Source organism: Cyprinodon variegatus, unplaced genomic scaffold (assembly GCF_000732505.1).
Source record: "Cyprinodon variegatus isolate N-32 unplaced genomic scaffold, C_variegatus-1.0 Scaffold11, whole genome shotgun sequence".
NCBI classification, from domain to species: Eukaryota; Metazoa; Chordata; class Actinopteri; order Cyprinodontiformes; family Cyprinodontidae; genus Cyprinodon; species Cyprinodon variegatus.
This window is the reverse complement of record NW_015150464.1, coordinates 378,799-390,831: the sequence shown is the minus strand read 5'-3', so window position 1 is coordinate 390,831 and position 12,033 is coordinate 378,799. Positions and strand designations below refer to the sequence as shown.

At 37.7% G+C, this 12,033-nt stretch overlaps 2 protein-coding genes across 9 annotated transcripts in view; one reads left to right on the top strand and one right to left on the bottom strand.

Annotated features, from left to right (window-relative positions):
* cpeb3 (cytoplasmic polyadenylation element binding protein 3) overlaps positions 1 to 4,532 on the top strand; it is a 75,829-nt gene extending 71,297 nt beyond the window's left edge. For all 8 annotated transcript variants that reach the window (XM_015380989.1, XM_015381003.1, XM_015380998.1 and 5 more), the window contains one exon: positions 2,626 to 4,532. In XM_015380989.1, the coding sequence (XP_015236475.1) occupies positions 2,626 to 2,853 (228 nt within the window). In that variant the 3' untranslated portion in view covers positions 2,854 to 4,532. The remainder of the gene's footprint in view (positions 1 to 2,625) is intronic.
* Positions 4,533 to 9,686: 5,154 nt separating this feature from the next.
* btaf1 (B-TFIID TATA-box binding protein associated factor 1) overlaps positions 9,687 to 12,033 on the bottom strand; it is a 32,645-nt gene continuing 30,298 nt past the window's right edge. Inside the window, exons 37-38 of the mRNA XM_015380819.1 lie at positions 10,630 to 10,800; positions 9,687 to 10,546 (exon numbers count right to left, since the gene is read on the bottom strand). Coding sequence (XP_015236305.1) covers positions 10,397 to 10,546; positions 10,630 to 10,800 — 321 coding nt within the window. The 3' untranslated portion in view covers positions 9,687 to 10,396. The remainder of the gene's footprint in view (positions 10,547 to 10,629; positions 10,801 to 12,033) is intronic.

Sequence of the window (12,033 nt, the reverse complement as noted above, 5' to 3'; positions counted from 1 at the left end):
ATATATATATATATATATATATATATATATATAAATAATAATGTTTAGAAGTTACAGTTTTCTTCAGAGCTCATTATAATTAACCGATCTATCAATCTCACGCTCCTTCCGTCCCTCATTCGTGAATAAGTCCCAGAGATACTTAAACTCCTCCACTTGAAACAAGGAATAAATTAACTGATATAATATAATATATAAGATCAGTTAAGTTTATGTTTTAAACAAATCTAGAGTAGGATGACCGTCCCTTACCAGATGGTATGAAGGATTATAATCCTGACCCCATGAAGCCGCTCATTGCTGCTGCTGTGTATCAATCAGGGTTCCTACAGCATGAGGAGAGTTAAATTCAAGACTTTTTAAGGCTTTTTAATGCCACTTGAAATAAAAATTTAAGACCAAATTCACAGAAACACAAGAAAAACCTGCTTGCGACAACTTAACCCAAAGGTTTATTTTAATATAAACCACTGCACTAATGTTTCAAATTTTGCAACAACGCTTTTATTGGTTCCGCTATCGGGACGGGATCAATAATGGCGAGCTGTTATTTTTTTTTTTAAATAAACGTTTTTTTTTTTTCAATTTTAATGTTTTATTTAGATTACAAAAATAAATCGTAATAAAAATAATCCTATTTATGATGTTTTAAAAAAATAAGACCTATGAAAGACTGATTTAAGACATTTTAATACCAATTAAGGCCTTAGTTTTATTTTGAAGAATTCAATGACTTTTAAGACTTTTTAAGGACCCGCTGGAACCCTGTCAACTTATAAATGTTTCCCCACCTGCTTGAAACCTTTTTATTTATCCGACTTTAGATTTAAGCAAGCTGAAATCGGAAGCATTTTACTTTTTATGGAGCTTCAAGTTTTCAAGGTGTCTCGTCATGTTTATACCCCAGAAAAATATAATAATATAAACTAAAGGGTTTATTTCATTGGAATTAATCGAACTGAAACCAAACAAATGCTGCTTTTCAACATCTCCAGGTCACAGAGTGGAATTTTCTTTGGTTTTTCCCATTTTTGAGGAGAAATATGCGACATGATATTTCTATCTAGGGAAAAAACATGAAGCCATAGATTACAAGAAGAGTCAATATTAGAAATACTTCAGTTTTTATAGGTGGGAATAACTTGATGAGTTTTTCAGTTTTTAAGACTGTAAAGTTCACCTGCACTCCTGACTGTTACTATTGTAACAACTCTTTATATGCATCTTGCACTACTCACTTTGACTGCTTATATTTGCACTGCCGACTGTTTATTCACAGCACCAATTGTATGAATTTACATCTGCAATAACGTACTTTAACTGTAATATGCAATTACCTTCCACTGCACTTTAATTTAGTTAGCTTCTGGACAAACTTTATTTATTCATATCATAGTAAAACCCATCTGTATATGAACACTTTAAAGCCCGATCCAAGAATAAAACAAAAGAGAAAATAATTTTTTTTTTTGGGTTTGAAGTCCTTATTTGGCCTTTTAACAAAACAGAAATACATTTTTGATATTAATAATTTATTACTATGCGATAAGTCAAGATAATTTTTTGTGTAGTCTTCTGCCCTCTGTTATCAGGTATATCTGATTGTGTACAATAGGATTTTGAGCAAAGTTTTTACCATTAAATTATGCAAAAGGTGTCAGACGCAAAACATTTCAGAAACCGTATGTATCAAATATAATACATTTGGCATTATAGAGTTAACCTGACTCCGCCAGATGGATTTGCTCCGCATATCCATCTGGAAACCTTCCGTTGAAGTAATTTTGGGAAGGGGCGAAAATACTGGTTAGCTGATTGGCCTATGTTGGTGATAGACGGGCCAAATAAACCAATCAGATCAACGAAGCATATGACGTACTAACAGAGCAACAACGAAGAGGAGCCAATTGATAGATCAAACTCTTGCCGAAACCAGTCAGGAGAAGAGCAAAAACATCTTTTCCTCTGAGAAAAGCCTCCAGAGCAGTGTTTTGCTCTTCTTTCAGTGAAGAAATACTCTGTAATTCCGATAAAACTTGCTCGATAGCCACGCTAACGCTAGTTTCATCGGGTGAAACCGCCATGTTCTTTAGACTGAACTGTCGCGCTTCTCGTTGCGTCATACCTCAACCCGCCTCAAAGCCAACGCTGATTGGACGTTCGTTTGGTGAACGGCTCCAAATTTTCTTCAACGGAGAGTAGCCAGACTGATTAGCGAGTGAAACCTTGAAAGCTTGCGAGATTAGGATGGTCTCACGAGGCTATCTGTATATATGCTATTGTACATAACTGTAAAAACCTTTTTTTAATAGTAATATCAATCTGTATATTATATACGGTACATATCCAGCTGTAAATTTAGTTCATAACACTAGTGATCTATATATTATTTATAATAGTATCCATCTCTATACTCATTCAGTAGAAATACACACGTCCTGTATTTATAGAACCATTATTTATCCTGCACCGCTGCTATTGCACTTCTGGTTAGACCTAAACTGCATTTCGTTGCCTTGTACCTGTACCTGTGTAATGACAATAAAGGTGAATCTAATCTAATAGTGAAGGATGGTATCTAACTCTGATGATAAAGCTGAAGTGGACCTCTTTTTCCTTCTTTAGGTGGAGGTGAAGCCGTACGTCCTCGACGACCAGATGTGCGACGAGTGCCAGGGGGCGCGCTGCGGCGGGAAGTTCGCCCCCTTCTTCTGTGCCAACGTCACCTGCCTGCAGTACTACTGCGAGTACTGCTGGGCCAGCATCCACTCCCGAGCCGGCCGGGAGTTTCACAAGCCGCTGGTGAAGGAAGGGGGCGACCGCCCTCGACACGTGTCCTTCCGCTGGAGCTGAGAGGGCGACGGATCTGCGCTACCATCCCTATGAACCCACATCGGATCGTCCAGAGGGGGGGGACACCATCCCCCACAGCTCCACCCTGCTTCCCACAAGCACCCCCACTCCCCCGTTATGGAAAAAAAAAGAAAAAAAAGAAAACAGTATCCAACATTGTCCAGTGCTCCCCTCTGATGAAGCTTTGTGGGGGAAAATGGAAAAAAAATCATCTTACAATTTGCACTTTGGCACAAAATCTCACTAAAAACACACACATGAAGACACACACACACACGGTTGGTTTGGTATGTCCGACACCTAGCTACTTCGAGCTCCCCGCTCTGGCACGCCCTCACCGAAGCAGAGCTGGGACCATTTACATATTTAAAACCAATATAGATGGATATATTTTTTTTGTTTTTTACTTATCTAGACATAGCTAATTTAAATTTATGCAAAAGGAGCATGCACTTACTTTGAAACAGCTGTAGTTATGTTGCCCCTAAATGAAATAAAAGACTACCAAAGGCTAATTAAATACAAGTAAACCTTAAAGCAAAATAGGCGGCTTGACATGTAGCAAGAATTAACAGCTGTTGTGTAGTTAGGGAGGAAAATAACTGATATATTCACTCTCGATCGTGACTCTGTAAATGTTAATACCTCACAATCAGATTAGTTTGCGTTCGAAATCTAGGTCTTTATTTTTATAATAACATGATTTTTTTTTTTAGTGTTATGTAAACGTACTGCTGCAGGAGCTTTGCTGCTAAGTCCACCGTATGAACGGACACCATAAGTACTTTATTTTTCCAGCGAGGAAGGAGAGAGAGAGGAGTGATCCATAGAAGCAGCTGGCGTTTCAGGGCGACGAGTTGTCTCAGGCAGCAATGGTTAAGGTGGAGGGGAGGGGGGGATCAGGGTGGTTCGCCCCTAACTGCATGTTTGATCTAGTCGGGCTGCTGCATGCGAAAGCCTTTTTCCTGACGGTGTCTGCAGGTCCGGATTCTGACGTGTTTTTCACTGCAGGTCGTGCTGTGCCTTGCTGAAGGATTCATTCTGCTTTAACTTCTCCACCTTCCATCAAATTTATAATTTATTGGGAATTTATGTGAACAGACCAAAGAAAAGTAGCACAGAAAATGTGCAGAAATGCAAAGAAAATGTGACGCTTGTTTTTTTTTGGTAATGGTTAAAAAAAGGAAAATATTCCTGTGTGCTGATGGGTCTCCATGGTTACAGCATCATGTTCTTCTACCAGCTTATTGTGACCAGATTAGTGTTAATCACCTTTTAAAGCCTTGCTGTAGATTCCTATTTGGAATTGGGGCTGGACTTTGACTAGGCCATCCTTACTAATGAACATGATTGGATCTAAACCGTTCCCTTATAGATCCGGCTGGAAGTTTCTTTCTCTCCAGGTTAATCCCGTTTTTAGCTCCAACCATCTTTCAATAATCTTGATGGTGAAGCTGAAGTTGTTTCGATGTTTCCTTCATAATCTGCAGCTTTTTTTTTTTTCAACATTTCTTTTCTATTCAGGAAAAGCATAACTTATAGTTGTCCTTCCACCTGAGCTGTGAATTTCTGCAGTTCCTCCAGTTACCATCAGGCTTTTCACTGCTTGTCTGATCCTTTCCCCAGCCTCACTCTAAGCTGATTACCGTTTCTTGATAGGTTTTCCACTTTTTTTCCATGTTCAGATTATGAACAGAGCTCTAAACTGTCCGCCGTTTGGATTATTGCTCTAAAATCTAAACCTGCTTTGAGATTAACTTCCTCTCTGATCCATCAGCTGAGTTCCTTGATCTCCAGCAAACCGGAGTTTTGAGAGTTTTGTACTACTTTGTGTTGGTCTGTCACATAAAATCCTCTCTAAACTACTTTAAAATTATTTGTAATATGAGAAAGTGGCATGAATGCCTTTGCAAGGCTCTGCGGGGTAAAACTAGACAGAAACGGTGAAGCGGGGCGACTTCACGCCACTGATCAGGACGACGACAGTGGTTTAAAATAAGCATAATAATCACAAATGAAGTGTAGGACTACAGTTAAAACCTTTCTAATAGGTGAAGTACTTTATTTGCGGTGATTGTTGATATAATTGTGCAATTTTTTTTTATACTGTATGTAGTTAGATCTGAGTATGCCTAGAACTGTGATTCGCTTTAACTGTCGTGAGTGTCCGACATAGAAGTCCTGTGAAACTTCATTAACTAGTATATGCACACGTATATACATCTTTATATATATATATATGTTCTCTTGTACACTCACACACTCTGACACACGTCTGCACCTCTGGATACCCATGACGACACACCAGGGACGGCTGTTTTTCCAGACCCTTCATAACTCGAGTCTGACCCTGAAGACGGTGAGAGAAAAAAAATCGTGTGAGCTTAAACCGAGAACTTGAGGGCTTAAAGTAAAAAGAAATGCTTTTTTTTTGTGCCCAAAACGCAACCAAAGAGCTCACTTGTTTGTCTTTTCGGATAGTGTGGAAAAACAAAATGAAATCATGAAGCTACTGGAGATCTGAGATCGATAAACTGAGCCCTTCTACATGCAGATGTATTGAAAGGGGTTTGGATAGAAAAGGTGGAGATGCGGATGAGTGAGCCACGGTTGAAGCAATCACCAGATTTAAAACTTTTTTCTTTTTTTTTGTCTCCTGCAAAGCTTGAAGTACCGGACCTGCTAAATAAAACTGAAAAAAGGTGGACATTATATAAAGATATATTTTTAGGTTCTATCTAAAGGTGCGTATTTTCAAAGCTGAAATAGAACGAGGGGTGGGAGATGATCCTGAACGCCACGTGCAGAAATGTGACGGACGGCCGCTTTAGGCGAGATCCGCTCTGGTTGGACGAACACGGCTGTGTGTGTTGAACTGTTTTCAGTCGTAAACTGTTATTTTTCTGCTTTTTTTTTTATATAGAAAACCTAATTGGACTTTAGCAGAAGAGAGATTATTCCTCAGTAATGATAAGCATCCATAAAGAAGTAAGTTCTGGGTATAGATCTTTTTTTTCAGACATTTCTTTGCCCGTTTTATTCAGTTTTCTATTCTCTACATTTTCTCCTGTTCTTCTTTGTATTTGTGTTGCACTACATTTTGTATCTGAACCATCTGCAACAGTTTATTTTTTTGTTAAAGAACAGGAAAAGACTGACGAGAATCTTTAGCAATACCTCAATTTTGAAATATATTAGGAGAGAAACAGATATTTTCTAAGTTTATTCAGATGGACAGATATATATTAATTTAATTCTTCAAGAGAAATGATTTATCAGATGAATTTTTTATGCTTTTTTTTGAGAATTTATTTTTTTTAAAGAGAGTAACTGAAGGAGCCAAAGCTTTATAACGAATATGATGTTGGCAGTGAGAGAATCGTCTACTGGGCTGGAAGCAGAAGTCCGACCGGTTTAATGGTTTGAAGCGTCAGAGAGAAGAGAGGCTCTTACAGACATTAAATATCAGGTGCTCGGATAGAAATAAAAAAACAGATTTCCCACCTTTTTTTATATAATCAATCATCTACTATGCTGACCAGAGTTGTGAAAGAGATCTTCTGTTTGTTATTTTTTTAAAAAGAGGTTTTTTATGTTTCTTAAAAGTATGTGCTCCCATTTTTGTTTTGTAAAAAATGAAAAAAAAAAAAAAAAAAAAAAAAAAAAAGAGGAAAATAAGAAGTTGATTCGTTAGCCTGACGTAGTTGGGGAAATAAAATGAAATAAAAAAGACTTCTGAAAGTCACTGGACATAGAAAAAGACAAGAATGTTATTTTTAACACTAAACAGACACGAGTGTTTTCACCTGTAACTTGATTGAAAGCCCCCAAAGGTTGCATCCATTGAATGGTGGCCTTCTATTCACGCAAGACTTGAATTAGCCCCTCCCCACCCCCCTTCCTCCTTTTTTTAAGGCTAACAACCTTGATTCTTTGTCGTAATGTGCAATACTCTGTTTGTACTGTTTGTAGAAAAAAAAAAAAAAGAAAGAAAACGAGAAAAAAAGAGGCATAAATCTTATTGCGAAACGATTTTCATTGCAAGCATTGTGATCCACTAAAATCATTTTCTACTGTGTATTTACCTGCTAGAACCTTCCAGTAGTAATGTAGCCTTTGTACTGAGAAATTTGCATTTTCATTTTTATTTTTTAGTTTTGCAAAAAAAAAAAAAAGGAATTCAAACATTTTTACTTTTTTTTATTTCATACATATTTTTTTTTTCTTACAGACTCGTTTCTCAAACATTTAGGATATTTTCATATCTGGTCAATGTCATTAATATTATTTTGTATTTTTACTCTAAATTAATTTTATGCTAATTCTTAATTTTTTTTTTTTTCATTCGTACATTTTTTTTATCATTTATTTTGGAAGTTGGAAAAAAAAAACCTTTGTATTGTTACTAAACTGTCTTGTTTCTTGAAATGCTAAGCTTTATGTGTTAACTTGCTGATGTTGCTTACATTAGTGTGAAAACGATCTACAGAAGAAAAAGAAATAAACTACTCAGAGCGATTGGTGGTTGGTGATGTATAAGTGGTTCATAATGTAAACAGATGAATGGGCAATAAAGGAAAACTGGTAGAAAGGAAAACACTTGTGCTTTAATTAAACTAAACTCTTAAATTGCTACCGGGTCAAAAAAACTCCTGTAAAAAGTGAAGAATTTGGTGTATTTTCATGTTTTTGGAAGAATAAATCTGAATTTACAACCCGCAGCTTTTATTAAGCTGAGAAAATCTTTGTTTCTTACAGATTTGTTTCTTTTTCAGTCATGTTTCAGATTTTAAAACATATTTTTAAAGAGTAAATAACAGTTATCTCATTTAATTCACCGTTATGGCATCAGTTCAGGTTCAGACATTAAGTTTTATTTTAGCCACCAAATAAGCAAACAGCAGCTACATACAGCTGGCTGAGAAAACCTCATTTAAGGCGTTTTAATATATCTATACTTGTTTTATCACTGCTGCTTGCCTTTATCAAGGCTGCACTTTAAAAATACTTTAAAATTTGAAGCCAATAGTGTTATTATCACTGGAAAAACAATCTAGAAATAAGTAAAAATGTCTTAAATTAAGTGCATTTACCCTTATTTTGAGTAGGTAAATGAGGTGGTTTGCCAATGGAATGAGTATTTTTACTCTTAAAATTAGATATTTAGATAAAATGCACTTGAAATAAGACAATGCAATTGCATTTTCTTATTTTAAATGTAAATTGTCTTGTTCCATTGGCAAAATGTCTCTTTTACCTCCTCAATCCAAGAACAAATGCACTTATTTTAAGAAAAAATGACTCATCCAGATTTGGAGTTTTTCCAGTGTGGAACCCAGGACAATACCTTATTACCTTTGTACACTGCAAAAAACTATCTAGAAATAAGTAAAAAGTTCTTAAATTAAGTATATTTACCCTTAATTGAAGTATATTAAGATGATTTGCCAATAGAATGAGTGGTTTTACTCTTAGAATAAGATAATTAGATTAAATGCACTTGAAATAAGACAATGCAATTGTTCTTATTTAAAATGTAAATTGTCTTGTTCCATTTGCAAAGTGTCTCTTACCAACTCAATTCAAGAAAAAATGCAATTATTTTAAGAAAAAAATACTTAGATTTACATTTTTTGCAGTGTAACATTATGGATATTTAGATGGCAAAAATTAATGCCAATGTAATAAGAAACACGAACTTGTTAGAATATATTAAGAAAAAAATAGCAAAAGTGCTTCTATAAGAAATTCATGAAAAAGTGAAAGAAACATTTTTTTGGTCCAACATACATTTATTAGTTTATAAACCTAAATAAAATAGTTATCCAGGCTGGTTAGCTTTTTAACTTTTCAATTATTTTTTTACCTTTTTTTCCCCAACTTAATTTGCAGTAGAAAGTATATCATTCAAAGGCTCATCTAATTGGTCAAATGCCAAAATAAGATGTACAGCCATGCAGCGGTATCTTTGCTGAATGACTGGATATAGATCTAGTGCTTCTAGACCTCACTGAGGGACAGGGGGGGACTCTATTTTTAAGGTTCATCAAAAATGGTAACTTGCCCTAGAAAGTGTTAATGAAATTTCGTTTTGTATACACTTGTGTTCACAAAATGACAAAATCTGGCCAAGCCTAAAACAAGTTACTTTATTGAATTAATGTTAAGTTGGAGTGATCTTTATGCCCTTTATCTTCCAATTCTCTCTGATCTGGTTGGTTTCCACAATGTTTATTAGGACGTCTCCATTTCTCAAATCTTATTTAAAAACTAAATGTTCTAATCTGCATATTTTGTTTGAGATGAGAATACCATGATGTCGGATTAACTTTGAAATAGTCCACCTTTTTTTTTTCTCTCCCAACCTTTGGATTCGTTTTATCTGTAGCTTTATGTATGATTTTATCCTAAATGCGATTTAATGAGTTCCTGAACTTTCCCACCGTATCAATGAGACGCTAACATTATCGCTTAATTTTCATGGCCTAATCCAAGTCTTCAAATTACTAAACCAGCCAGCTAATCCCATTGAAAGAAACTGACTAATTACTGAATTTATTGCACATTTTTCCGTATTTCAAACCAATAAATTCATGATCCTTGACGTGTACCTTAATCCATTTCTTTCATACCGAAGGACTGCAACAAAAAAAAATATTTCTGAATTTAAAAGTGAAATAAGTAAATTAAATCATTATGGATTCTTAGTCAAAATAAAAATAATCATTTGTTTGGGCTGACTTAACCTTCCACATCCAAATTCTTTTGACATGTAGCCGTTGGTGTGCAACACCGCCATCTACTGGCCACAGCAGCTAAAAAACAAAGACACAGATTCCAAGGTAGTAGAATTTATTCCAATTCTACAATCATAAACAAAAAGCAGCAGTTAGAGAAATATGTACAAGTCTACAGTTTCTTTTAAAATACTTGGGCCAAGTTTCAGGTATCAGCGCCTGCTGCCCCCCCGCATCGCTGTAATGCATCTCCGTCCTATGGCTTCCCATCAGCCACCGGGGTTCCCTTTGTGATACGAACCATCAGAGCGGCGCTGACAGGCGCAGCCGAGTTTAGCCGTACATTTAAGACTTTGTGACATGGAGGGGGGGGGGAATGGAGCAGTTAACACTGTATGTACTCTGGAAAAGGGAAGTGCGAAGATGGCAGAGGGCTGGAAACGTAGCACCTGCTGCCATAACTATAAATTAGAGCTCTAATTATAATACATATGCGCTTGAAAGGTGAGAGCAGCATCCCGGCACCCTGGTGGTGCTGACATAACTACTGACGATGATGTAATTCAACACTGGAGATGCTTGTGGCCTGCTCCGGGCTGTAAAGGGCATGCTGGGCTGGCTTTCCTTCTCTGGAGGACTTTTCAAATTAAGAGCAATAAAATGTTCCTATAGTTCCTGATCTGGCTGTGTTTCACTTATTACAGCGGGACTTTATTTCCTGTAACAGCGATCCTTTTTCTACAGACAGTCTATGGCCAGGTCCTGCTTGGCCCACAGATGAGATGACTGATGGAGTCTTAACGGTATTAGTGCAACGAGTTCATGAAGCTGTCCAGATTGTACTCTGAGTCGTACTGCTGCTGGTCCCACAGCTCTCCGAGGCCGTCCAACACAGACTTTATGGACGCCTTCCCTGAGGTCGATGACGACTGCTCTCCTTTGTCACCCTTGTCGTCCTGTAAAGAAGAAAAAAAAGTTCAGTTTAATGTTTAAAGGGACCCAAACATTGAGGCTATAACCTCTGTGCCGGTGGACTCGCCTTATCCAGAGTGAAGAGGTTGAGCAGCTGATCGGTGCCCATGCTCTGCAGGCTGGTGTTCTCCTGGTTGATGACCGTGTTAGCGATGCTCATCTTGAATTTCTGCAGTCCCATTATCTTCTCCTCCAGCGTTCCTCGTGTGATCAGCCTGTAAACGTTCACCACCCGTTTCTGCACAGCGCAGACGACAACGGTTAGCAGGTTGTAGAGCATTCATCAGTTGGTACATTCTGCATTATGTTACGTTCAAACTGCACGACCGCAGCTGAAGCATCTTTGCTGCTCTAGCCGCAGTCGAAGAATGGTCAGATGCTCGTTTGGCGCAGCTAAGCTATCCTTTCTTAGCCTGTAACAATGGCGGATGAAATTGAGAGCCTATCTTAATGAATAATGCTACATTTAGCCAGGTAGCAGTAATAGCAGCAAAAAGCTTCTGCTGCTTCATTTTTAATGGTTGTCCACATCAAGGTCAGACGTCCAGATGAGTCTGATGCTTCTGCTGCTCCTGTGTTAGGTGGCAGAGAGCGGCTTTGCTACATTTGCTTATATAAGTTGGTAAAAAGTGGTTTTGATACGTTTTTAAGAAGAAAGTCCACCTGAAAACGTCCTCCATCTGTGCAGTCATTTCATCAAGCTTACGATCCTGTCTTCAAATATCATGTTGCTGTCCGAGCCTCCTGCCCAGTCGTTTCTTTGCAGTTTTCCGCTACCGTTCGCGGAGGCTGGAAGGCGTTTTTCAATAACGTAATTAAAAATGCAAGCACTAGAATAATAAAAGCGAACACATTTTTTTTTGGTAGGTTTCGACATTTTGAGTTAATTTAGACATTAATAAACTGTTCAGGGGAGTAATCGTACGATCTGCATCAGCAGCGCTGTGTCCGTCTCCCTGCCAGCTCCCAGATCAGCTTCTCTGATTGGTTGATGTGGCACGTCGAGCAGCAAAAGTTCAATACTGCTGCTGCTGCTGCTTCTGCAGCGCGTCAGATGTTCCGACTCTGGTGAGGCGCTGCACCTGCTGCTAAAAACGCACTGCAGGACCTTTTGCTGCGCGTCAACCATTGACCTTGCATGTAAACTAGCTTCTTCTGCTGCCTCTAGCGCGTGCATCGGAATGTAGCATTAGAGATCTTAGGCATGTAGCTGTTAGGGGTGGAACGGTTCACAAAATACACGGTTCGGTTCATTTCACGGTTTCGTGGTCACGGTTTTCGGTTTGGTATATGTTGATTGTTACACAGAAATACCATAGAAATTAATGAAAAAAAAAATGTATCAATTGTAATTATTTTTAATGATCCGCGGAAACCCTGGATCATTTCCGCATGTTTTGCTGCTTTGAATTTAATCATCTGGCGCATGCTTTCTACGATCCCCAGGGAACTCAGAGCGGGGCGGACGGGA